The sequence below is a fragment of the Passer domesticus genome, chromosome 2, assembly GCF_036417665.1.
Source record: "Passer domesticus isolate bPasDom1 chromosome 2, bPasDom1.hap1, whole genome shotgun sequence".
NCBI lineage: Eukaryota > Metazoa > Chordata > Aves > Passeriformes > Passeridae > Passer > Passer domesticus.
Genome location: NC_087475.1, coordinates 124,651,187 through 124,679,175, shown reverse-complemented (window position 1 = coordinate 124,679,175; position 27,989 = coordinate 124,651,187). Strand labels below are relative to the sequence as shown.

Genomic DNA, 27,989 nt, shown 5'->3' with positions numbered 1-27,989 from the left:
GTGTCCCCACCCCTGACCGAGGGGCTGGGACCAGCTGATTTAAGATCAGTTCCTGCCCTTTCCGTCCCGTGGTGCTGTGAAGAGCTCTGACTCCCGGCAGAGGGACCAGCGCGGGGGCCGGGCCGCCCCGCCCCGGGCAGCTCGGGCCATGCGGGGCCCGGCGCTGCCGCTCGCCCGCCGTGCCGGGGCCGCGCTGGGGCTGGGCCGGGCGGCCGGGCGGGACCCGGAGCAGGTGAGAAGGGGCTGGGGCTGGAGCTGGAACTGGAACCAGAGCCAGGCCGGGCGAGCCGGGGCCGCGGCCGGAAGCGCGGCGGGAGGGCCCCGGCTGCTTCCTGCGCGGGCCGTGCCGGGAAGAGCCGGGAAAGAGCCCGGAAAGAGCCCGCTCGTCCAGTCTGCTCTGCCCCTGTCCCTCCTCCGCAGTGTGCCCCAGGCTTCTGCAGCCTCTGCCGGCAGCTGCTCCGGCACTGACAGAGCCTGCCCGGCCCCACAGCCCGCCCTGGGCCCGGGCTCCGTGCCGGTGGTGTTTTTGGAAGGAGCGCGGCGGAACGGGCACGGCTGGCGGGTGCCCCGAGGGAGGGAAACTCTGCGCTTGCCCTCGGGGGAAAGCAAAAGGTCTTTCCCTTCTTCTCGTAGGTTAATCTCCATCAGAGTGCCAGGAAGCGCTGGATTGTCAGCACAGTGGATATGGAGGGTATTTATTGGTATTTATTATTAACCAGCCGAGCGGGGAGGAACAGTGTGCTGTAGCTTTCACTCCTTTGCTCTCTGCAATGTCTATTACATCTTGATCACGTAAAGATATGGGCTAATATTTGAGCATTCTAATATCACTGAGACCAAGTTGATGTAATTAGTAGGATGTTTTTTATTTATTCTAGTGAGAACTAGAGAGGGTTTAGTTTGGCTTTGCTACTTTTCTTTTTTCTTCCTTTCTCTGAAGCTGGAAAAGAAGCCCAAAGGGAAGCTCCAGAAGCAGATCTGCCAGGTGGTTCTGGACCACTTCGAGAAGCAGTACACGGCAGAGCTGGGACATGCATGGAGCACTGTCAGGTCTGTGCCTTTCAGGACATGGAAGGAAGGGGAGAGATAAGGAATTGAATTAGTAATGACACGTATGGCAAAGGCTGTCACTAAATTTAGGTCTTTGTCACACAGCTGCTAAAGAACTTAATTATTAAAAAACAAAAAGCATCAATGTATAGCATTAGTTTAATTGAGTCAACTTAAAAGCTCTTCGATTGGATCAATGTGTTTTTCTGCTTTAGGCAGTGAATACTCCTGAAGAATATATTTTTTTTTTGAGATTAAATGAAAAATTACTATAGGAATTCAAACAGAAAGAGGGAAATCCATATAACAAAGAGCAAACTGAAATGCAAACAAGCACTTTTCTATCACATACCACTGCTGTCTTCCAAAAATATCTGTTAATTTAAGTTTTACTGGCCCAGTGTTTGCAGAGCATAAAATGTAAAAAAGAACACTTGTAAAAACGGCATTTTAGTATAGGCTGGAATGAACATTGTAAAGCCAATGTGTGTGTGATTATTTTTGTTGTTTACAGCTAATAATACAGTTATTCTTTGTCCCCAGGGAAGTATTTTATAGTCAGGCAAACCATTATGCTTCATCATTTGTATCTCCTCCTATAAAGTAAGAAAAATGGAGAATGTCTTGTTTCAGAAGAAATTGGTGTTTTAAATGCAATAATTAGAAAAAAAAAGTGGCTTGATTTCCTATTAAAATTATTTTCCTGCATACTTTTTCTAACAAAAATCATTAATTTCCAATTACAGCAGAATTATCCAATAGTGGGATTGTAAGTAAAGGCTTCCTACACTGTTTAATTTGATGGGTTATTGAATGGCTTTTCCTTTTTTCACCCTAGAGATGTGCTGACCTCGCCGTGGTGCTGGCAGCATGCTGTGCTGCTGAACAGGTCTGTGAGAAACAGAATTCAGTTTGCAGAATTTTTAGAAGTTTAATAATAAGGAAGGACAATATTTCTAGCACTGGGATGTTCCTGACCAACAGCCAAAGAAAATCTCTGTGTATACAAACAGTGTTATCTTTATACTGTTACATCACTGAGGTACATGCATAGTCATCTGTTTCATATATTATTCAAACATTCTTGCTAATTTTGTGATGTTTTGGGAACTCCTTTGTTAGACTTCTTCACACACTGGCTTATCTGCATGACATGCTGTGTGTCGGGTTAATATCTTTTATTTCTTCTTGTGTCTCTATCCTGCTGTTTCACATCCTCTGATAAGGATTTAGTATGTCCTTAAATTTAACATGGTATTCTCTAATGGTTTGTGTCAGGGTTATCTTACCACTTGGACAGGTTGGTCAGTGGATAGCCTTGCACTGGTTTTAGTTACACAAAAGCCTTTTTCACATCCTCTGTTTTGTTGAGGTCTGTAATCCAATACACTCATCACACTGTTGTTTCCATAATGACACATAGATATTCTATTCATTACACTGCTATTTCTATGAGCAACACAGTGCAGACTTAAGCTGATAGATTCTCTTATATTAACAAGCAGCTAAAAAGAGTTATCACTGATACTATTTCTAGATCCTTGTCATCACTAACAACATGCATAAGCTAAAAATAAATGAGAAAGCCAATATTATCTGGTCATTTTTCACAGGTTCAGCCACAGCCCCAGCCTGGAGAGCAGCCTGGCTGAGCAGGGATACAATCCTGCCTTCCCAGCAGCCCTGCCCTACCTCCCAGCAGCCTTCAGGTGTTACACCAGGACAGCTCCTGGCAGATTCCCTGCACAGAAACACCAGCCTGGCAGGCTGAAGGACTATTACCTGCTCAACGCTGCCTCGCTGCTGCCCGTGCTGGCCTTGGAGGTGAAGGATGGGGAAGATGTTCTGGATCTCTGTGCTGCACCTGGGGGCAAATCTGTAGCTATCCTGCAGTGTGCCTGTCCAGGTAATGGAGCCAGCTGCTGGTGGAGGGAAAAAAACGAAACAACAGTTTGTATTCCACCTAGTTCTGTGCTGTTTAATAAGGGTTTTGTGAAATCTGTTTGCCTAAAAGAAGATTAAAAATGCAGTCCTTGCTTTAAGGTAGATTTCCGCAGAACGACAGGCAAAAGTGGGGTAGCTTTGTGGATTTTTTTCTCAACTATTACCTCTCCAGAAGTTACTGGAAGCCATATCAGTTTGTTGGCACAGGGATGTAATTAATCTGCAATCTTATTCTTGTCCGTTTTTACTTTGTTTTTCCTTCTCCTCTGTTGCCTCTTTTGTCAATACTGTGCAAATACTACACATTTAAGGTAAATTTAAGTGTGCTGATATAAAGCAGAGCTTAAGAAATTATGCACAATGCAGTCTTGAAATGTCCAAGATCTGGGCAGAGGTAGAAGGTTTATGGTAGGGAATTGGAGGAGGATTCTGAGATGATCAGAGTGTTTAGAAGGCAGGAACAAGCAAAGCAACAGCTTGGGCCAAGGGATTGCTTGGGATTGCTGGGATTGCTGTTTCCCGGTTTATTTGTGGGCTTGGGTAATAATTATTTCAAACTGTTCACAGCACCTTGTGCTCCTGCTGATGAGACCATTACTATAACCACCTGCACCAGCTGATTACAGCTGGTTTCCCTCCCTCTTCTACAGGAATGAGGTGATGCTAATGAAGTAAATTAAATAGGAGTTGTCCTTTCAGAAGGTTTAGAGGAAAAAAAAAAAACCCAATGCTTTACCCTCTGTCTGCTTCTGAAGAGACCAAACTATTGCTGAATGGGATATGTGAAGAATTTAATTCTTAATATACTTCAGTGAATGCTAAGATGTACCTCCAGATACACAAAATTAATGTTTTATTTATTTAAAAAGGCAGTTTAATAATGTAGGGCTTGCACTTCATTTAGATGGTGGCTTAAGGAGCCCAGGAAGGCACTCACTCTTTGGATATGGGTCATGATTAAAGTTTGTTTTACTGTGGAAGTCTGTTGCTACAGAAGGATTTCCTAGTAAATATTTAGGGTTTGCTCTGTAGGAGCATGTTGAGATTTATTTGGGTTTATAAAAATTCAGTAGTGTTCTAAAAAGTACTATAACAGAGGCACATAAGGTGTAAACTCCATGGTAGTCATGGCAATGCAGTACAACTTCCAAAATAGGTCTAACTCCTTGTATTTGTGAAAACAAAACTGAAAAAAAGATATACAGAGACTTATCTTTGGGTGTTTACTTCTCTTTGTTTGTTTGTTTTTTCCTTAATTTTCTAAGGTAATTTTCACTGCAATGAATATGATGATTTGAGGTCAAGATGGTTGGAGCAGACAATAGAATCCTTCATCCCAGATCCTTTCATTAACTTGATAACAGTCTCTAAACTGGATGGTAGACAGATTGGAGATCTTCAGCCTGAATTTTATGACAAGGTAACATTATTATTGGCAAATTATATTTCTGTATTCTGATTCTTCTTCTTCCTATGCTCCTGTCTTTTTAATTTTCTTTTTTTTCCTGGTTCTCCACAAAAATACCTGACCTGTCAAAGGGAATAAAGTCATGTACAGGATTTGTAGATCCTCAGGAAACACTTCATGAAGCTTGTTGTGCATTTATTCCTGTGTTGGATGATGTTGGGAGTGAATTCTGAAGACCTTGAGCTGTAATCTTTGCATGATGGGTAATTAGGAAGAGGAGGAGAACAAGAGGGATCTGCTCAGGTAGATCTTGATTTCAGAGCACTAATTTTTTTATCTCCCCAACTGCTAATCCCATAAAAACATCTAAAAATAGTAAGGGGATAATTTCAACCCCAAAATGGAAAATGAAATTTTCCTAATACTTGCAAAAGAAAACCAAATATATTTTTTGCACATGGTGTTCAAAAAGTGGCCATCTTTGTTGAGATTTTAAAAATTTTGATTTTATTAATTGTTTAGGTCCTGGTTGATGCTCCTTGTTCAAATGACAGAAGTTGGCTCTTCTCTGCTGACCCTCAGCAAGCTGTGCTCAGGCTCATGCAAAGGAAGGAATTGTCCTCCCTGCAGATCCAGCTTCTAAGGTGAGAAGTGAAAAAAGTTAAATGAACTTCCTGTAATTAATAAAAATTACATGGGGGCAAGATGTAATAAACCAACCCAGGATTCCTGCTCTGGAAATAATGTCAGGAATTTGTGGTTGGGATGCTGTTCAGAATAACCAGTGGGTCTGAGATAATAATGAGGATGTGGAAATATCTGTGGGTGATATCAGCAGTGAGGCCTTGGTCCTCTTAACTCATTTATTCAAAAGAATGTCCATTTGCAGATGACTCAACAACAGTCTGGTGTAAAATCAAAAGATTTTAGGTGGACACGGCTCAAATGGGTTTAGATATATTCCATATTGATTGTTTGTAGCACAGAAAGCTCCCAGTCCTAACTGGCAGGGTAAAAAAGTAAAAGAATGTGAGGTTTGGTGGAGGAAAGGGAGGACTGTTTATTTTTGAGAACATGCCCCCAGTAATCCAAAGCCAGACTGTCATGTATTACACATTTTAATGCTACCAGCTATGGGCTGGCATTTGTGAATCATTTCAAACTGCACTATTTTTCTCATGGAGGAAAAAAAAAAAGAGTGACTTTTCAATAAAACCCTCTGAAATAAAACCTTGAATGTTATTTGTGGAGTAACAGTCATGCCTGAAGTCCATCTGTCAAAGCAAATTGAGGGAAAAATAACATATTATAAGAAAAAAAAGAAAAATTTTTATGGAAAGTTCCCATTGCAGTTCAAGATAGTTTAGCAAGACTTCCAATTGAAAAAGGCCTGGCAGAAGCCTGTGATTTATAACAGAAATATGAGGATCTTATTGCAGTAATGCATCATGTCATCCATTTCCTTTGAAGAAATCAATCACATTTAAAACACTGACCTGTTCCAGTTTCCGCTTTTCAATATCTGACATGGAAAATCCAATTTGTGAACCCATAGCAAAAGGAAGCATACATCATGCAGAGAAATTTTGAGAATTTGCATAAATCATTCCACATTGTAATCCTGGAGAACTCATGACAGCAGAAACCTTGTTTTTTTTAAAAAATACATTCCTGTCAGCCCAAATCAGATTTAATTGAATTATTCCTAAATAGAGGGAGAACTTTATGTTGAAAATGTTGTTTAGTTTAGCAACAGTAATAAGAATTTGTAAAGACAAAATACCTTTGCTATATAAATTAGTAAAATACCTTTGCTATATAAATTGTAGTAAAAGGATGGTTACTTTCAAGAATTAGAGTTTATAAGGGTTATTGATAAAGGATATAAGGGTTATTGGATGTAGGTATTTGGGTTATTGGGTAAAATATTTGAAGGATAGCTGTCTACTGGGTGGTTATTGTTCAATTCACATGATCACTTTAGAATGAATTCCCAGTTCTAAAGACATCTCAGATGCCACATGAAAGGGGAGAAATGAAATGATAAAGCAAGATCAGAACAGGCTGAATGGGTTGTGACAGGTGCATTAGAACTAAAATTCTGGAATGCTTCCCTATTGAAGCCTCTGTTTAATGACTAGAGTGCATAATTATAAATAAAAGTTGAGTTTGAATCCCTTCTCCAGTACTTCCAGTAATATTTAGGATGGCTGAGGCTCCATGAATATTACTTAAAAAAAACCAAAAAGCTGTACTGCTTTTTACACAAGCCAGCTCCTGCAGGGCTCTCTCTGGTTCATTGATTCAGGTTACCTGGTGCTTGATGCTCCCAGGTGTTCCTGACCTTGGTTCCTATGTCTGTAACCAAAAACAAGTGTAAGGCTGAATCCCAGCAGTTTTATTGAGAGTAATGTAAGAAATACATTGTAAGAGCATGGAGTGACAGGACAAAGGGAATGGCTTCAAACTGAGAGGGAAGTGGGTTCAGATGGGACACAGGAAAAATTCTTTACTGTCAGAGAGCTGAGGCCCTGGCACAGGGTGCCCAGAGAAGCTGTGGCTGCCCCTGGATCCCTGGGAGTGTCCAAGACCAGGCTGGACAAGGCTTGGAGAAATTTGGGACAGTTTGGGGATTGGACTGGAAATGGATGATCATTAGGTCCCTTCCAACCCCAACCATCCTGTGATTTAAAAGCGAAGATTGAGGGACCAAGCATTATTTCAGTTTAGCAGGAGGATTAAGTGTAACATAAAAATGAGAAGAATGAAATGCAAAGTGGAGTTCTATTTTTATTTCTGTCAAGCAACAGCCTGAAATTTGAGATTCCCTCCTTCTTAAGGAAGGAAATGCTTCACCTCTAATTTGTTCTTATGGATCTGTTTCTGAGGAAGCTGGGATCATCAAAGAGGGAAGTTAAGGAAGGAAGTGTAGGGTTTGCAATACAATGTAATTAATTAAGTACATAGGGGCTTCAGAGAATGAAGATCTGGAAGAAGCTGATGCAACAATTTTCTTCCTGCAGCCTGCATAAAATCTGAAATGTAAATAAGTGATATAAATGCTGAGCAGCAAATGTTCTAAGCAATGAGGGCACCACTGATTTGAAGGAAATTGAGATTGTAATGATTGTTCATACCTAAACCAAAGCGTCCCTGCTGAGTGCTCTAATCCAAGAACACACTGCAAATCTTGTTAGTATTTGGAGTGTTTGTGCAGAAAACAAATTGCAAAGTTGAAAGAAAAGAAATATTCACTTCCTGATGCTAAATGCTAGCACAAAATACAGTGGTTCCCAAAAGCAGATTTACCAATGTTATCAGTTCTCAGAGAGAAATTAAATTTTGGGCTAAGCTTGAATACCCAATTACATAGTGGTTAAACTGTTATGGATGTTGTAATTATTCTTAGACTGGTTTCTGCAGCTGAAAGGAACTTGTGTTAGGGCTCAGCAGAAAAGAAATCCAACAGAACACAATTTAGAATACTCAGCAAAGGCATTCAGACGGCTGGAACTCTTCTATACACAGCATCTCTCAGTAATTAAACAGCTCTGTCTTCTCACTGAATTGTGGAGTTTTCCACAGGAGAGGAATTGTGTGCTCTTAGCTGGGCTTTTTTGTGGTTATAGAGTGAATGCAGAATTGTGTTTATAAATACAAAATCATATATTTAGCATCTGTCACCACTGTACCATTTCTGTGTGGAGTAAATTGTGCTGGGAATTGCTTCATCACATCTTCAGCTCTTTCCCCTGGAATTTTTCCTTCTGTTCCTCTGTAGCTGCCCAGTTAATCCTTTTATTGTCCAAAACCATCTTCTCAATTAGCTCCACTGGGAATTTTTGAGAATTCCAGGTGTTGGACCAACACATCTGCTGCGGGTTGTGTGGATGATAGGATTCTTTAGCCACTTTTTGTCTTATAAAAGCTGAATATTTTGTGTGTGTTTGTGCTGTGCCATTCCCCAAAACACTTTTGCTTGGGTTGTTGGAGGATTTACTTGGTTGCTTGGACTTTCTTCACAAAGAGTGAGTGCTGTGGCCACTGCTGTGGCTCCAGGTGTTTCATCAGGTGTTCCATCATGTTTTATCTTAAAATAATTGGTTTCTGATTTTAAGTGTGGCAGCACCCTGTGAATAACTTATGGATCAAGTTCCTCAGGATATGTTGCAAAGCCAGGTTTATTGAATATATAAATAACTGTATGAGTGAACAAATAAGCTACTCAGCTGCTTTTTGGGATCACATATTTCAATTCATGCACAAATTTTGCTTTAATTTCACCTCCAGTCCTTTCTCTGTGTGTTTTATGAGCTGTGAGGATAACCACTAACCCTAAAGTTTTCTTTAGAGGGCTTCAAAGGTCTTTAATTCTCCCTCCTGGGCTGTCTCATATCCCTGTTTTAACAGGATGAATATTCCAGAAGTCACCATGTATTAAAGGAGAAAGATCAATAATTCTAGCTGTTTGTTTGGTCTTTGCTTTAGAATAATTTAGAATTATTTGCAATAGAAATGTTGCTTATCAGGATTTTCAGGACAAATTTTGTCTAGGGTAGAAAAGACTGGGTTTGGTTGAGGGGGTTTTGATGCCTGTATCTCCTTTTATTTATAATTCAATTTAATGTTGAAAAAGGCAGCTGATTTTCATGATTCTCCTGTTATTCTGAGCTGCAGTGTTTCTCCACAGGAGCAAAGTTTATTTAGAGAGGAGCAGAGGGAGTGCTTGAACTACTGTCACTGCCCATCACAAAGTATTAAAAAAATTGGTATTTTGACACTGAAGGATTTCCTTTATCATTTTGTCCAGGTTCAGAGAAATAAAAGCAAAGCCTTTAACATGCAGGTCATATTGCCACAAAGTGTCTGGACTCTTGTGAGAGGCAAAAGGTACTGTGGATATTTTAAGTCAATAAAAAGAATGGAATTGGAATTTTTTATTCTGATGAGACATTATCTTGCCTATTGAGCAGAAATGCATAGTAGTTGCCAAAAGATGGCACTGTTGAAGTGTTGTGTTAGTTTAAAATTGCCCTGAAATTGTCATCTTTTCACTTTAATACAGCAAGTGGTTGAATTATTAACATAATTAATGCTGCCCCTTCCCATGGCATGCAGCATAAACCCACATGCCAGAGGATAGGCTGGACATGCAGGTGCTACCTGTAGTGTGAAATACATATTTTTGTGTCCGCCCAATTTTAAAAGGATATTTGAGACACCAAGACTTTTCTCTGTCAGTGGGAAAAAGTCCTTTTTAAGTCCTGGTTAACTAGTTGCATAAAAGAGTTTTTTGGGTTTGCCATGTGGCTTTAGCATAATAATATTTTTTACCCCTGAGATACTAACCAGTGATGCTGTTTTGTTTTTCCTAATTTAGTAAATTTTGAGAAATAAGCTAAAAAAAAGAGCTTTGAAGTAATATATTTCTTTCCAAAGTCTTTTTTGGTACTCCTGTAATAGAGGGAGTTAGGATAGATTAATGCATCTGTTGTACCTCTGCCTTCCACAGTACAATATGAACCTGTACCCAGAGACACACCCTGCAAAAGTATAAAGTATTTTTTTACTTGTTTTTTGATAGGGCTGTAAAGTCTCATTTAGAAAGAGGAGGGGAGCAATCTGCATATGTCAATTTGTTTTACAGAACTTGTGGAATGAGATGGACAGACAAAGGCTCCAGAAAAAGTTTCCAGGGCCCTTAATGTGTGTTTCATCATGTGAAGTATGAAACCTTGCAGTAGTAGTGCCTGTAAGCTTGTATAATTCATTACAAGAAATATATGTACCTGAAATAAAATTAGGATATTAACTTGATGTTTATATCAGCTAAAAGTTTTAGCTCTTTAGTAAACAAGTGTAATGTGTGCCACCAAGAGAAAAAGAACTGCAGATCAACTACTTGTAAATAATTTGAGGGGTTTTTTAACATTGTAATAAGAGGAAGGTGAAAAAATATTTTGGCATCTTAATCATTCTAGATTTGACTTCCTGTTTTTAGGAGTCACAAAGTTACAAACACTGAATTCCTTCAGCTAAGAGTGAGTAATTAAGATTCCCAGTGAAAGAGAAATCTTAATTTCTAGATGGTGGAGTTACAGTAGGACTAAGTTGTGCTTCATCTCCAGCCTAGCCCTTGCATGAGCTTGTTTCCCTCCAGTGCTTAGAGAGGAAGCTGGTTAAATATAGTTGAACAATTCTTTAATGAACAAATTCCCTGGTGATCAAATCCTGTCCTGAATGAATTCTCTGTGCTGCTGATGCAGAGAGGAGCAGAGTGCCTGCCTCTGCTGGCCCAGCTCAGTGTCACCCCGTGTGACTTTGAGCCCAGCACTTCTCACGTGGAATTCTGCAGCTCCCTGCAGGTTTATCAGAAGCCAGGCACGGCTTAATCAGAGCTGGGGGCATTGACTTTGAGCTCAGGCACTGAAACAACTGTTGCTGCACTTGACAAGATGGATAGATACATTGATTAACCTTGCTGCCTGGAGTAATTCTCCTCAGATATTTTAATTCCTGCTGCAGGTTCAAAATAAAGAGAGCTGCACTGAGCAGGCTGACCTTTTTGGGTCATGGGCCAGTGGAGATTCACAAGTTGAAGTTTAGACACAAGGGGGTTTTGAGGTGAGATTTTCAAGTTTCCCTTCAGAGGTCTGTGCTGCTTTTTCCTCTGATGGAGGAGGATGGTGCCCTTGAAAATGTTGTCTTGATGGGTTCTTGCTTTCCATATGGGAAGAAAAAGACATTTAGCAAGTGTTCAGGTATTTAACCTTATAACCTGTAGCTACATCTACTTTTCTATCTTTTACGTTTCCCACTTTTACATGGGAAAAGAATTTTCTCTCTTGTCTAAATGCTGTCTTAGAGGAAGGAAATTTGTTGCCATTATCTACTTCTCTGAGTAAAATTCTCAGGTTTGCTAAAAGTACATCTCAGTTGTCACATTAAAAGGTTCCCAAGCTTACTGGCTGCCCTCAGGGTTGGCACTTCTGCATGCATGGAAAAGGTGTAGCTGGCAGGGGAAAGTCTGTCAAAAATGAGTTATGTGGGTGGATTCTGATAATAATCTGAAGATCAGCTCGACTTCATGAGAGCCCATTTAGACTTCAGCTCTGTTCTCTTTGAGTTCTAATGTGAAAGATAAAAAGTGAAATCCAATATGTGGGGGGAGAAAAAGTGATTTTTAATTTTCCCAAATGGGAGTGAGGCCAAGAGATGGTGCAAGAAGCTTTCTTGCTGGTTTGGTGTCCATGAGAAGGCAAGGTTGCACATCCTTGCTTTGCTTGAATTTAGAAGTTAACTCCATATATGTGAGTGCACTGTGGTTATTAATAAATACTTGGCTTGATGGTTACCATAAGGAAGACTCAAAAGAATTGAACAAGGTCATATGTATACTCCCAAGAGAAATAGGTTTGGTATCAAAAAAAGGAGTTTTCACTTGGTCTTACCATTGTCTGAATGATGTCCTGGTGTTCCCTTATTATTTTGGACAGGACTTTCAGAGCAGCTTTGAAAGCTGTGATGAACTTTGATCCTCCTTGTGCTGAAGCTTTTATTCATTGGTTATTTTCCCAAAAAGTCTTGTTTCTGTTAAAATGGCTTATCTTTCCCCCCTTGTATTTTCATCTTTCCTTTCTCAACTGTTTTTGGTCAGCTATCACCCTTGGGAAGTCCTCAGCTTGTTTCTGGAGGAATTGCTATTTCCATGGCATTGTCTTTGTTTATCTAGACTTAGAATCAGACTTTCTGCATTTGGGGGCTGCTCACCACATCTGGTTTGAAGAGATGGTTCTTTCTTTTTGTGTTTTTATTTGTCCCAGGATATTTTTTTCCCTGGGATGTGGGCACAGTTTTGTCAGCAATATCTACAAGTCTCTGATTATTCATTTTCATTTTCACCATTCACCTGTTCTGGTTTTCTTGGTATTAAATAAAAGAAATCTTAGGGATTTAAATAAAAGCAATCTTTGGGAACAGTTGTATATAATGTGGTCTTTTCCTGTAGTATCTGTTTGTATATCAGCTTACAATTCAGTCTTTGAGCCAAAAATGGCTCAAAAATATATGATTTGATGGAATTTATCTTCAGACATTGTTTTAATAGGAAATGAACCTTTTGTGTAGCTTCCTCTTTTAGAAATGTGGTGGTACCAGGTTTGAAGAATACTTCTGTGGTGCAAGGTTTTTGAGTTTTCTCCTTATTCTTTTAATTTGGAGTAGGTAAATACAACTTACATATCCCATTTCTATACTCATAAGTTGTATTGCATATGTGTAAGGACTTGGCAGATCTGCTGTAGTGGAAAATAAGCAGTTTATATAAATTCACTTGCAGTGATAAAGAGATAAAGAGCCTCTGTTCCCTCCACCCAACAGCAGTTGTGAAGCTTTCAGGCTTTAAGCCACTATTTTGCCATTGTTTAACCAAAATTTGTCAGCAGGTTAATAAGTGAAGGGCACTTATAAAGAAACAGTAAATGATCCCTAAAAAAGACGTTGAAAAGCAGTGGCTCAGTGACACCCCCGAATCCTCTTACCTGCTAAATGAGTTGCAGAATTAGCAGGAGAGTTTCTAAAATTACAGCCCAGTCATTAATTCAGGCTGTTACTGCAGATTTACACAAGCATCTTGCCAAGCGTGTGACAGGCCCTTTTGATGTGGGGTAACCCATTCTGTGTGCAATTGCATCATTTTCACAGCAGTGCTGAGCTCAGGAATGCTTGATGTATATTCTGAATAGAAGCTGCTTTGTACTTGTCACTGTGGTGTAAAAAATACCTTCAGCTAACTGAGAATACAACAATAAATGAAAAGCAAAATTGTGTTGTGGGTGGTTTCCTGAACTTAAAGTTAAGACATTTTGTAATGTTATTTTTGTCATATTTATTTATACTCTGGATTTATAAGCCTACACATTCTCCCACTAGCAGTATGTCACTTTTGATGTTGATTTTTTCCCCTTGTTCGTGTTGTTCTCTGCAGGTCTGCTGTTCAAGCCCTGCGTCCTGGTGGCTCCTTGGTCTATTCCACGTGCACCCTCTCCAGGGCAGAAAACAGTGATGTGATCAATCTCATCCTGAACTCCTGCATGAATGTGATGCCTGTGGATATAAGTGGGATGGCCAGAGGTGTTTCCCAGGAATTCACTTTCCTCAGTGGAATGCAGCAGCATGAACTGCTGGTTCTCCCAGAGAAAGGGAGAGCCTGGGGTCCCATGTATGTGGCTAAATTAAAGAAAGTGTCCTCCACCTGATGCCTGTTGGTTATGAGCAGTATATGATCAACTAATATTGATTTAAATACAGTATGTGTATGTGAACACATCCAAGGCAACTGAATTTAGTGTTTCAGTTCCTGATCAAAAGGAAGCAAGACATTTAACTTATTTTAACTTAAAATACTGAATGTGCCTTCCAGCATGGGCTTGTGAGCCTCTGAGTCCTTAGGAAGTTGGTATTGTTTTCAAGGTGGTGCTTTTAAAGGGATTTGGATTCTAGAATAGAGGCTTAATGTGGTAGAGTTTTGCACTGGTTTTGCACTTGGTAAATAACCAAGTTATTTGCTAACTTGGTTCTAATACAGTATGTTTTTAAATAAATGGTTTTCAGTGGTCTGAACTCATGGAAATCCTGCATTCTCTTTAAACACATCTAGAAATCTGTGTTTCTGCAAGAACTGATTTGTATGGACAGTGTAATCTTGAAGCACTGGCAGAACAGGTTTCATGTTTGCTAAGTTGTTTGCTTAAAAACAAAGGTGTCTTTTGTTTACAGATGAAAAGGTCAGCAGTTAGATCAACACCAGCTTTTTTTTTAGATTTATTAATATTATTCTATTTTGAGCTTGCAAAAATAAGAATTGAAAGACTAATGGTGCATATATTTCAGCCTGTGCTTGTCTTGAAGCAGAGTGGAACCCTTTCATCCCCAAGGGTCCTTTCCCAGATGGAAGGTGATAATCACTGGTTTTAAAAACATTGTTTTAAAGAACCGTGGTAAAATAGTTGCTCTGTGGAAATGGGAGTGTGTGACATTGTACACTAATTAATTTCACAGAATGGTTTGGGTTAGAAGGGACCTTAAAGATTATCAAGTTCCAACTTCCTTGCTGTGGAAGGGACACCTTCCACTAGACCAGGTTGCAAAGTCCCATCCAGCCTTAAATTAAACACCTTCAGGGATGGGGCACCCACACCTTCACTGGGCAACCTGTTCCAGTGTCTCATTGCCCTCACTGTAAAGAATTTCTTTTTAATATCAAATCTAAATCTGTCTTCCTTCCTTTGAAAACATTTAGTGTATTTTATGTGTGTATCACAGAGTTTGCCCTCAGCACACTGCTGTACCTTCTGCTGAGGCAAACAAATGCATCTGAGGTTCTGAAACCTCACCCTGTGCTGTGTGAGCTTTCACAGTTATCCTTTCCCCAGCTTTGGGATGAAAAATGTTTGAGGTAGCCTTGCAGTGTTAAATTGTCAGCAATGTCTCTAAAAACTTGAGAGGCTGTAAAGTTCATGCAGTTTGGGTATGCAGAGGATACTGTGAAAAGGCCTGACAGCATCTGTCCCAGGAACATTAAATGTAATATCCAGATTTGAAGTCATGTCAGGCTGCTGGGTGAAATAACCATACCTTTGGCAAAACGCTTCCCATCACTTTCATTTGCCCTGTGGAAATTGAAATGGAAAGGCAAGAATGTAACCTGCTCAGGGATGGAATTGAAATATGTGCTTGAATTGGATGGTTGAGGAGGACGTGGACTGGGTAATCACAGGAAGAACAAAGAGACCCTTGAAAGATGAACTCAGTCTCAGCAGATGGGCAAATCGCTGTGAGCTGCTTTAGACCTGAACCCTGCAGCAAGGTGTGCACTGAGTTGTGTCTGCATAACCCTTTGCTGATCTCCTGGAGTCCCTTTCCCGTCCCAACCAGTGTAAGAATGCACTGACAAGAGAAGTAAAAACAAGGCTAATTAATAAGTGATACTTATTTTTGCTTGTACTTGATTAGTTTTGGTTTATGCTCTGTTCCAGATTGCTGTGGAGTTGTTTCTTTAGTTCTGTTCTAATCAGTTCTGGCTGGTGACAGGAATTTGTTGAGCACATGTGGGGTGAGAAGGGAAAAGCAGAAAGGATGGAGGTAGGTCTGTAGAGGTGAGGGGCAAAGTTTGCACATGTTCGCAAGTACTGTCCACTCAAAGGCACTTCTTGAAAAGGCTTCTTGTCCATTCAAATATCTCTTGGATACTTCTGACTTCTGCTCCCTTCATTACAAAGCTGCAACATTTTTCCTTTTTACATATATTTTTTTTTCAGCTAGGTAATTGTAATTTAATTCCTTGCCATGTCCTTCCTCCTCTTTCCTGAGCAATGCTGATGGAGATGGGGTGCAAAACAAGACAGCCTTTCTATCATAGAAGGAATTGCAGCCCCAACAAGTTGAGGGCAGGAAAGTGACCAATTTTGTTGGACTGGGGAGTCCCAGAGAAATCTTCATGACCTCTAATGAAACTGCCCACAGTTGTATGTGTAGCACACACCAGTGCCAGCACCTCAGAGACAGCAGAGAGCTCTGGAGCTCAGCTGCTCTCATGCTTTTCTGCCATTCCTTTTCCAACATCCAAAAAGTCACTTCCCTGTTTCAGGGGGGTTGGCACAATAACAAATTGGAAAGCCTTATCTAAAGGCAATTTCAGTATTTACCAAATTTTATCCTTTATGCAGTGGCATCTGACACAGTTCAATTATGGCTTGTCAAAAGCATTCTCCACTGTGGAGTGGAGTGGAAAAACAGATTACACAATGTGTGTGTGCTGATGCAGCTGACCAGGGGACTAATGAACTCTTGGCTGTCTCAGTAAGGTGTGTGAAGAGAGGGTTGAAGGAGGGGCAAAATGAAAAGATCAGGACTACAGCAGTGGGAGAAAAATGTGAGATACTGTGGCTTTTAGCATGGACGAGCAGCAGTGGCTGCAGCCTGTTCAGGAAAAGCTCTGAATAGAGAGGATATTTTTTCCCTGGGGTGTGGGGGGTGTGTGAGCACAGTTTTGTCAGTAATATCTACAAGTCTCTGATTATAAAGTGTCATTTACACCATTCACCTATTCTGGTTTTCTTGGTATTAAATAAAAGAAATCTGGGGGAGGCTGGTGGGAGAGCCACAGGTGCCTGTACTGGGCTGGGAGGATCCCCTCACTTCATTTAACTGTCTTAGAAGGAGAATTGAGGACATCAGTTGTGAAAACTGCAGTGGGATTGCTTTAAATTTGCAGGGTCTTTAACTTAGCTATAAGCATTTAAATCAAATGTGTCTGCCTGCTTCTTGCCAAACAAATGGCTGTATTGGTAGATGTTCCTATCAGAAAAGTTTATTTGATGACTGTGAGAAAAATTTGAGACTCAGGCCTGGCTGTAGTAGAATTTGGCTCACTTCTAAGCTGATGTAACTTTATGCAGTATTGGCTATAAATGAGATTCTTTGTTCTGGGAGAAATTGGAACAGCACATGCTGGTAGTCTTTTAACTTCCAGGGAAAAGTGAAATTTGGAGTTCTTTGTTTGCCAAACCTGGCTTAGAGAAGGCAGGGCACACAGTCACTGGTCACAGCTTTTAGATGTCACCCCACTACATGATTCCTGACTGAAGACTGGTGTTTATCACTTGTCAGAAAATGTTTTCCTTGTCTGATCTTCCTGTATGCATCCTATGATTTGAGGTCAAGGTCTTCTGACTTTGGAAGTTTTTATTTTCTTAGTAGTTTTACATAGTTTTCAGCAGGGTCAAGCATCATGCACCTTCCACAGCTCCATCTCAAAAATGTTTTTTGTGCCACCAAAATAAAATGGATCAAAAAGTCACAGCTGCTCTTGAGAGGGAGAGATGGAACATCAACCTGTGTTAGTTTTTTGTACTCCACAGAGGAATTTCTGCTCCCTACAGCTGTGTCCAAGGGGGTTCTTCCCATCAATGTTTTCTGCTGTTTCTCTCTGCGATTGTCACCATGGTGTCGTGGTGATGTGACCCCTCCATGGGCTCAGAGGAAAAAAGAAATGGATATGCTGCCCTAAACCCTAAACAGGTAATAATCCTATAGTGAGAGGTGCCACAAGTAGAAGTATTTTTTAAAGATAAAGGCATTAGGAGGCAGCATTTCATCTGGTCAGTGACATTCTCACTTTGTTTTTTTCCAAAATGCTGCTTCCCTGACATGAGGCTTTCATCTTCAAGGACCACAAGCATTTGGCCTGACCTCACCTCTGACCAGGCAAATCACATAAAGCAGTCAAAACTGACAAGGGGCTTGCTTGCATGCAGTGTCAGAGCAGATCTTGCAGCCATCCCCAAGATATTTGGGTTGATGTTGCTGTGTCTCAGTCCCCTGAGCTGCTCTGGGGTAATTCTTGTACAGCAGGTCTGTGTTGGGGATGGGCCCTGACACGATTCCTGCTGATTCTTCCCCTGTCTCCAGTAAATTCCTTCACTATAGGGGAGATCTTTAGAGTCGCATATCTTCAGTGAGAATCTGGGAATGGCTTTCAAACCACCTTTTGATGTCATTTGGCAAAACTTCTGTCTCAGAACAGGTGTTGTTGTAACACCTTAACCTGCTCGAGGTCCCTTGATCTGAGAGTGCCTCAAAACGTAGCACATCTTTTAGATCTATTTCTTCTTCCTCTTTAATGTACTGGGTCCTTATTGAACATCCTATGCTAAAAAATAGAGGAGCCTGGGTGCTCTCTATCCTAAACAAAACAGGGTGAAGCCCAAAAATGTGATGAGGCAGTAGGAGAAGATGGGAGAGGAGTCCAGGGATTTCAGCTTTATTGAGAACCATCCCACCACTAATAAATGAGCAGCTCGTCCTGCCTGCATTTGGATGTGATGGGCCATGAAAAGCAGGGAAAAATGTCACTGATAGAGTTCTTGGAAAGTATTTTCTAATTGTCCGAAAGTGGAATAAAATGCTAAGAGCAAATTCAGAGCAATATATTTTTTTTTTAATTTTTTTTAGGAGGGTGTTTTGCTTTGTTGATTTACTCTAGGAAAAAATCTGTCTTTTCTGAATGTGTGATTAAGTAGCTGATGGAATAATTCTTTACAGGGAGGAGAACATGCCAGAACATTTGAGTGATGTAAAACAGGGCTGCAGAAAGGATTAGAAAAGGTACAAGGAGGAGTGATTTTGTATTGGTAGTAGACTTAATAGCACTTTTTTATCTGTAATTTTTATGATTCTGTGGCTAACCAGGGAAATGTTTAATGTTCCTTGTACAGCAAGTGAAGGTAGAAGAAGGCAAATTGACATCCCCAGCACTGTTATAATTCATTCCATTACTTCAACAGGGCTTTTATATTGTCACGCCCATAAAGCGCCAGTGTGCACGCTCAGAGCCAATCCATCTTTATATACTGCTGCTGATCCCATTGAAGGCAGTGGCAAAACTCCCATCAATTTTAATGGCACTGGGATATGGCCCATTTTGTAGATATACAATGGATATTTCCTGCACACACCATTTTTTGTGTGTAACGTGCTCCTCATCCGAGGTTCAGAGAGTGTTTTATAAAGTGGTGAAGTCACGACCATTGATGTAGTCTCCAGCTGATGAGATAATGTGGTCTGCCTTCAAAACAGGATTTAAAGGTTGGCATTTATTTATCTACCTATTTTTTAATTTATTAGGGGCACAGGATGGAGGCAGAATGTCTCCATGTGTAGAGTACTGCCTTTGAAAAATTTGCCCAGATAAATTGCAGGAGGTAGCTGTGTTGGAAATAGATGCTGCACTTGCAAGGCTAACATTATGCTACAGCACTTAAAATCTAGAAAGCATCAAAGAAAATTGAAGGCAATATGGATCAGTGGGTTAGTACATAACACAGCAGTCTGCAGCACCAGAGGCTAAGAAAGGTCCCTTTTGAAAAGCAGCTGTTTGGATAGCGACTCACTCAATCAGCAAGGCACAAACAAACAACAAAAAAATTAATTGGATGAGTATATTAACTCATGTTTAATTGGGAAATGTTTTGAATGGAGGTAAAGTGCCTGTGTCCTGCAGAACCCATCATCCTTGACCCTCTTTATAGAAAATGCACAATGTATGAGCCATATTTTGGTGGCTGTGAACCTTGATGTTTATGCATTGAAAGCTCTGGATTCAGAGCAGCTTTCAACGTGTGGAAATGAGATGACCTGCCAGGCTGATGTTTTCACTCAGCTTCCTTTCCTCACCATCAAGTACGCTGGAGAGCAGCACATTCCCAGTTCAGTGCAGGAGCAGGGTTTGCAGAAGACTCCAACAAGAAGTTTGCAGTGTAACTAAAACTTTTAGGATGTAGCTGTGAGTAAATAATTCAGCAGGCCTTGCTGTACAACACTCCTCCTCTTAGTGCTTACTACACTCGCAGCTCCTGCAATTGGATTATGCAAAGGCTTGTCAACTCTTTGCTTAGCTGGGTGTACACAGGAGCTTTTCCAGCTTTTGGTGAAGCACAGGCAGTGCCAGGACATGGAAGAGTCCTTCTTTCTCATGCTGTTAAGTGTGTTTTCTGCATGGGGTGACAAAGCCATTGAACAGCCTCATCTCAATGCACAAGCAGCCCTCTTGTACCCAGTCCCTTACAGCACTGACCTAACCATGTGAATTCACTGGTTTTGGTGGGCTGGTTTTCACCAGCTTCATGTTTTCAGGTTTGTTTGTGTTGTTTATTCAAAATATGTAAGTAGCAGGATATTTTGCTTTGTTGGTTTTTCTTTTGCTTGGGAGGGGTAGTTTGTTTGTTTGTGTTAAATTATAGATACAAAATTGACCTGAACTGCCAGGCTGGGATTTATATTCCTCTTCTGCTTCTCAGGGGATTGCAGACCTTGAATTCCACTGCTGAAAGCAGTTTCAGGTGGAGCTGTGTCCCAAGTGCCCAGCTGTGCACCACATCACCATTCCTTGTCCAGCACCTGTAAACCACCACAGAGGCTTTGTGGAGAGGCTCAGGGTGGGTCACAGTTCAGCTCCTGGCTCCTTTTTCTATTTCTGTTGGTTTCCTTTGGCAATTTCCTTCTGCTGTGATTTTTAAAAGCACTTAGTGTAGGTCTAAGTGCTATCAAAAATCAAATCTTCCCATTGCCTTACCTGAAAATAGTTAAGACTTATTGGAGCATATTTGCTGGTTTGCCCTCAAAGTCTCCAGGATTTCTTTTTTTCATCTGTCTCCTGGTAATTATGCACACATGTGAGCCATCCAGATCTTGGAGCAACAAAACCACACTTTCCCCAGTAACATTTTCTAACTTCCACAGAATCCCAGAATCACTGAAGCTGGAAAAGACCTCCAAGATCATGGATTCCATTCTATTTAGTGCTTAGAGGATTCACTGGTTTTGCTGAGAATGTGCAATACTTTAATAGCAGAGGGTGGGGATGAAGAAAGCTTTTTACCACACATTTTTATTCCAATGTACACTCTGAAATGACAGTCTGGCAATCCACAGCAGCTGTCAGTAACCTGCAAATTATTTCTGCCCTCCCTAGCAGATGTCACAGTGGCTCTTGGCAATACACTGTGACATCCAGAGATGACAAAGATTAGAATATGGTGGAAGTTGTTAAACAAAAATTGTATAAAATGTTCTTTCTTAGACAAAAAAAAAAAAAATCCAACCCAAAAAAAAAAAAAAAAAAAAAAACAAAACAAAAAACCAAAAAAACCCACTAACCCCAAAGCAAAGATGCCTGGCTTTCTGACAAAAGCCTACCTCCTTTTTTTTAATTATTATTTTTCGCAGATTACAAAATGCTTTAGCTTCTGAACTCAGCTTTGCTTTAGTCTAAGATATAAGCTGCTTTTTAAAGTTATTGATGCTTGACCCATGAAATAGAAAATTACACATAAAATGGATTTTGATCCCAGATTTCCCATGCTGGAAACAGAATACTGTAAAGTGCACCAGCTATCTAGAAGAGCTAGTAAAAAGAAAATTAAGGTAATTATAGTAATGGCTGGAACTTTTCAGTTGGATTTTCAGTATGGATTTTCAGTTATTTCCAGGTGTTTTCAAGTGGCAGAAAACTTTGAATAAAGAGTCTTAAGAGTATTTGGAGCAGAACTCTGAACTTCTGGGTTTGTCCCTTTCAATGGTCTGATTTGAATAAATTTGTAGCTGTGGAGCTTCTAACAATATGCAAGCAGCATGTTCTTTACCATTAAAACTTGGGTATGTTTTGTTTTGTCTGTTTTATTGAACCTGTTTGATTATTGATTTTTCTTCATAGTCTTTGAATAAGCAGAAAAATTGGAAAGAAACAAACCTGTGCTAGGGAGAAGTATCTTAAAATTCTTAAATCTAAAGTTTCTTCTTTTTCTTTTTGTTGAGGAAAAGAAAGCAGGAAATGTGCTGTTTCAGAAATAGGCTGTAAAAAAAGGAAAATATAAAAACTTCTCAGGAAAGCACATCCTCTGTTGAATTAAAAGGAGAATGGGAATTCCCTTTCCCTCTTTACATGATCCTTTTACTGTGTCTGCAAGGTTAAGAGTACTTAAGTGACCCTTTCAAAGTCCTTTTCACTTCCTTAGGCCTTCAAAATCATCTCAGCACTTTGCAAATGTTAAACTTTGTGCTCCAAATGGACTAAGTTGCGGTTTTACAAGTTCAGCTCCTCAGGTACACAGCTGCTGGTGGAGGAAAGTCTCATTGATCTGCTGTGGGGGGATTTTAATAAAAATATTGTGTAGACTTGTGTGGGAAAAGCAAAAGTTTGGTTGGAATACCTGCAACTGGTTTACACTATTTAATGGATTATTCTTATAATGAACAAAGCAGAATCAGGCATGAAAAGGCATGAATTTCATGCAAACATGAATTTTGCAGTCCTTCCTGCCCATCATATCTCACCTAATATTTTCTGGCTTTCTTCTTTGAATGGAAGAGACTTTTATGTTCTCTGCCTGGTGAAAACTGCAGTTCAAAATTTATGCAGGGTTTGCAAACAAGTAAAAGTTTTCTGTTTAATCTTATTTGAATTCCTGCAGCTGTAAACCTCAACTTTTAGTGTCTGGAATGGTAATAAGTTCAATATATATATATATAGAGAGAGAGAGAGATGTATATTGGTATGTATATTCATGGGAGACTGTATTAAAATGTAATGACACAAATGTAATTTTCACTTCAATTTTGGAGAATAAAGCAAACCCATCTTCTGTCAGTCAGAGTTCTCCCACATTGCCTGCCTCAGAGAATGGGACTTGAATTTTTCCAATGAAATTAGAATGTCATGGCCTTGACCTGAATGGAAACAAATGTTAAAAAAATATTTATACAGAAGATGCAAGAGTATTCCATGGGACTTCTCTGGCTGTTAATTTGTGAGCATTGTTAATTCAGTAGCAATAACCTCTATCAGTGCAGCCTGAGTGTCAATATTCACACATGCCATTATATGCATGAAAAATGCTCCATTTGCCTTTTTTTTTGCCCTCCTAACATGCACGATCAGTTTCAAGTATAACACTCTCAAATTTGTATTATATTCAGCCAATCCTGATCTCATTATGTTGGACAAACACTGTACAGGAGGAAAGTGGATCACATAAATGCTCCTAATATTATTCATGAATTTTCCTACTGCAGTGTTTTGGAAATATGCTACAAATATTCTCCTATAAATTACTTTGTTTAAGTTCTGGTATTGTATTTCTGTGGGGGTTTTTTGGGTTTTTTTTGGTTCATTACTATTTAGAAGGTTTTAATTCATTGCTTCAGATAAAATTGAGTGCTTTACTATTGCTGCTTGCTGTCTACCATTGATGGTGATGCTCATCCCACCTCTTTTTTTCATTTTTAATTTTTTAAAGCATGCTTTGAATCAGCCAAAATTTATAATTGCTAAATACTGTTCCAGCCACTGTAGGTAAAATAGTTTTGACTCCCTCTTGTCATCTGATGTAAAACTGTTTGCACCTGGTGGTTGCTGTTGGGTGTAAAATATGCCCAAAATATGGAACTAGAAATATAGAGATTTTTTTAGTAAACATATTAATAAATAATTAAAAAATAACATTATATATGTGAAATGTATAGGTTAGAAACATATGAAGTATTGCATGTGGCCCACATAGGGTAAAGGAGAGCTGCTGGTAACTCTTTTTTATTAATCTCTCATTGTTGGTGTTTATTTCTTTTGACTATGCTGAGACTTGTGAACTGGACTTTTGGATGTTTAAGGTATAACAGTCTTCATTTTGATACAAAATTGCTGTGGGTGCTGAATTTCCTCTTTTCCATCTGGTCCTGGTTTTGACTTCTGTTCACTAAAGTTATTAAAATTCTTGTGCATGAATAATAAATTAAATAAATTAAAAAATCATTATTAGTACACTTACTCTTTACAATCAGAAATTCACTTATTTTTTTAATTTTTTTTTTCCACAGCAGACTGCTGGGCAGAATATTTTGAGTCATTATTTTATTTCCCTTCATCCAAGAATTTTGCAGTGAAGAGGCTGCAAATAAATCTGGAGCCAGGAGGGAAACACCAGAAAAAAGGTCAACTTTTTGAGGTTAAACCATTCACTGTATGGGGCCTTCTGGGGCAATTTCCACCTTTTGTCCTCCTTTTCTGGTGTTTCTGCTAGGTCTAGCAGTATTGGGTTCCCACAGCTCCACATCTGAATATTTATTGAGAAATACACACCTGGTGAAACACATTCCTCTTGATGCAGAAGTAGGTGAGCACTGCTGGAATAAGCTGATTTTTTTTTTTTTTAAATTGTATCTGCCCACAGATTATCACACTGCATGGAAAAAAAAATTCTTTCTGGCTGTAGTTAAGAATGCAACATATCAAATCCTGATATGCAATGAGATGAGAATTCCTATTTGAGAGAGCAGAGAGCAAGCAGAATTTTAGTCTTGAGAGAATGACCTAATTCAGATGATGATTCCAAAATCAGAAAAACACAGGCTAATGATGTCCAACTGGTCATGCCAAAGAAATATTTCTCTTTAAATCTAAACATTGTTCTGTACCCAGTTCTGCACATTTCTGGCTTTGATTAAACACCCTTGTCCTTTTCCTGCTGTATCAGGTTTCACTGAGTTTGTTGTCCCCCACTATTTTCTGTGGGTCTCTGATCCCTCAAGCTCAGGATGATGAAAGTAATTAGTTAAATGGTTAGTCTCTAAATATACAGAAGCCTTCTAAGTAAGGGCATAGAAAGAATTAACCTTTTTTGCCTCCACACACACCTCCTAAAGATCTGAACAATTGATTTCACATAGGTAACAAATTAAAGTTTAGCAGCAGTGTGACAAATACACTTTATTTTTGCAGCTTAGTTCACCTGCTCTGGAAAAGCAATGTTTAGGCAGGTTATCAGTAAAGGACAGCTGGCCTGTTTGGGAATGGACACAAACACAGAGCCTGAGAGGCTCTTCTACTCCTCCATTTGTTAATTTTTTTGGATTTGTTTTGTTGTTTTGGAAGGTATTTTTTTGTTGGTTGGTTAAGGTTTTTTTAAGAGAATATAGATATGTACAGCTATTCCCCCTATTAGGATCTGTTTTCATGTAATTCTTTTCTGGATTCTGAACTAATCATCTAAAATCAAATTAGAAAAGAGGATAAACTGCTTTGAGGTGGAGTTGCTCACAGGCTTTTAGGTATTTTTGATTTCACTCTGCTCTACTCAAGTGTGATAATGGATAATTCATTTGCTAAACTGGAATAGGATTTTATTACTAAAACATGTTGTCAGAAAATTTGTAAATTGAAGCCAAGAAGTCAAAAGACAATGAAAGCAGTCATGTATGTCTAAAAAAAAGATGAAGTGTGCATGTCCAGCTTTTAAAACACAGGAGCATAAACATTGAATGAAATTTTCTATATGGAACTAAAGTTCCTCACTGAAGGAGTCACCCTATAAACAGGAAATTGCAATACAAATTTAAGAAGCTTACTGACCAAATCTTTAGAACTATTCCTTCTGTATTTTGGATGTATAGAATCAAATATACAGATTTCAGCTTGAGATGTGATTTCCATCTGAGCTGGAGCTCTTCACTTGCTTTTTTTTTAATATACATGTGCATGTGCTGCATATCCATCAATGATTAAACATATGTGCTTTGCCTTTCAGCAAATCAAACACATCATGTGTGATCCAGAACTGGCTGAATCAAGGAAAAAACTACACTGACTTTAGGCATCAACTTTGATGTGTAAATGTGAGGGGTTTGGCACTTTTGGAAAGAAGAGCTGTTCCTTTCTTTTTTGGTAATCAATGACTTTGTTGTCCTTCATCAGAACAAGAAGTCTTTGCTAATTTGCAGTGGTGAATGGAAAAAACTTGTCCCCTAATGAACTTTGTGCACTACCAACTGTGCATGGCTACTGATTCAGTAAATGGTATTCTGCTGCACTTTTTTGTCAGTATTAGCTCACCTCTATTTAGGCTGCTTCATCATTTACTATTCAGTGTTCTGTCCTCTGTCTGCAGAAATAATGAAATAACAATAAGAAGAATCTTGACTGCAGCAGGTGCCCTGCCTTTGAAAGGTGAGAACAGTTCACAAATGCTGTTTTCTCCAAACAGTAAGCAGTGCTATTTAGGAAAGTGCTTGTGAACAAATGTCTTGCAGGGCTCTTACGCAGCATCGTTTTTAAACGTTCTGCTTTTGTCAGAGAATTAACCTAAAAACCATCTGCCTTCTGTCTTAGAAGCATTGGACTAAATCCAGATTGAGAGGTGGGAGCCTCACCTGCACTGAGCTGGGTTCACTTTAGTACTAATTGTAATTCCAAGTAGCTGTAATTGCCTCACCGAGCCTGGGAGGAGGAGCAGCATCGCCCTTCTCTCTTCCCCTGCTTGCTACAGCCCTCCTCTCACAGGGATGCTCGAGGGCAGGACTCACAAAGGAGAAATTCCCGTGGGTTTTTTGCCCCACACAGCCAGTGCTCTTCCTTCCCCTGGCTCATCCTGTCTGTGGAAAACTCACCTTCTCCTCTAAGCTCGTGGTTAAATCCCTCACATCCCTTTGGTCCTTCCCAAATTACTCACTGCCCCTTTACCAAACCCCCTGCTCCCTACCACTTCTATTTAACTCCTCCCACTGACATCCTCTGGTTTTCCATCCTCATTTTTCCTTCTGCTTACAGCAGAGCTGCAGGAAAGCTGCCTGTCTCAGGCCCATGGGCCAATGTCACCCCAGTGCTGACAGGAGCTCTCTGTGCTATTTTCAAAGGTAGAAGCGGGAAATTGCTTCTGCAAGGAATGCAAGACAGATGGCTGCAGGTACAGCAAGCACTTACTTGGTGGAGGGAAATAAAACCTGTGCCTATTGCACTCTGACAGATTGGTTTGAAAGGGTTCCATGCAGTTTATTACCTCCAACCTGATAAAAAGAAACTTATTTAGCATCAGTGACACCCCACGTTTAATCCTAACTCTTTCAGTGGGGAGGCAGAAGATTATAAGTAGTGGTTTGAGAGCCACCAGCAGCTCTTTTAGGCATCTTAAATCAATTTATCTCTAGGTTCTCTGTAATTTGCAGGATGAGGAAATACTGAATGTGAGAGACAGTTGTACTTTTCCATGAACAAAAAGGTCAGAAAAAAATTGCTTGTCAGGCAGGTATATAGTAAACATCAATTTAGCCTTGTGTGGATCAATACAAGGTTGTGTGTTCATATCCGATTACCTTAGATGGATTAAGATGTTGGATATTATTAAGATAATAAAAGACAGGATTGGCATCAGAATGGTAGCATTTTGTCCTTGAAATTCTAGGGCTGGAGAGGCTGCCATTTGTAGATGCCAGGTGGTTCTTGAAACCCAGTTGTTGAAATGAGGGAAGATTTGTACCTGAACAAGGTTTTCCTGTGAAGTTTCCTTTGGATATTCTGTTCCTCCTGATTTTTATAGATGCTTCTTATTTTGTATTGTTTTCATTTTTAGCTTCAATTCACTTTCCATCTTTATGTTCTGTTAATGAACAAGATACCATATAATGAACAATTATATGGTATCTTGCTTCTATAATCTTTCTGGTTTTACCAGCCAGCACTCCTGGCCATGCTCAGAGTTGCCCGTGTTCTTTTTGTGGTAATTTCCTTGAAACTGGGCTCAGTTTATGTTGAGAAGACATATTTTACTGAAGGTCAGGTAAAGCATCCATCTCTTCCCATTTTCAAATCTGGTTTGTGAATGTGAAAAAATATCTGTTTCCTCATTAAAATTTGACTGGGGGTGAACACTTTTCCTACTCCTTCCACCCTAAAGACCAGGCATGTTTTAGGCTCCCCTCCCTGCCTTTGCACTGTTCTGTTAAGGTGTAATTGTTCCTTTCCAAAGTGTCATTGTAAGGACAGATTCTTCTGAATCATATTTCTCAGACAATTATTTCACCTACACTGTTATAATTGATCTTGCTTTATGGCTTTGTTGTCTTCAGGAAAAATTATTTTAATCAAGTTTAGATTACACCTAAATCTTTGCTTTTTCTGTCTGCATGCATTGTGTATTTTGAATACATTTTTTTTTCTTTATATGGCATCTATTAATGTCTTATGATAAGAACAAAGTTTATT

The 27,989-nt window shown here is 39.7% G+C and overlaps 1 protein-coding gene across 1 annotated transcript; it reads left to right on the top strand.

Moving 5' to 3' along the window:
- The first annotated feature begins 80 nt into the window (after nucleotides 1–80).
- On the top strand, nucleotides 81–23,768 carry NSUN3 (NOP2/Sun RNA methyltransferase 3). The gene is made up of 7 exons (XM_064411116.1): nucleotides 81–232; nucleotides 941–1,050; nucleotides 1,889–1,939; nucleotides 2,664–2,956; nucleotides 4,260–4,414; nucleotides 4,925–5,046; nucleotides 13,389–23,768. Exons 1-7 carry the CDS (start codon nucleotides 149–151, stop codon nucleotides 13,657–13,659), a joined length of 1,086 nt encoding a protein of 361 aa, XP_064267186.1. The 5' UTR covers nucleotides 81–148; the 3' UTR covers nucleotides 13,660–23,768.
- The last annotated feature ends 4,221 nt before the right edge of the window (nucleotides 23,769–27,989 follow it).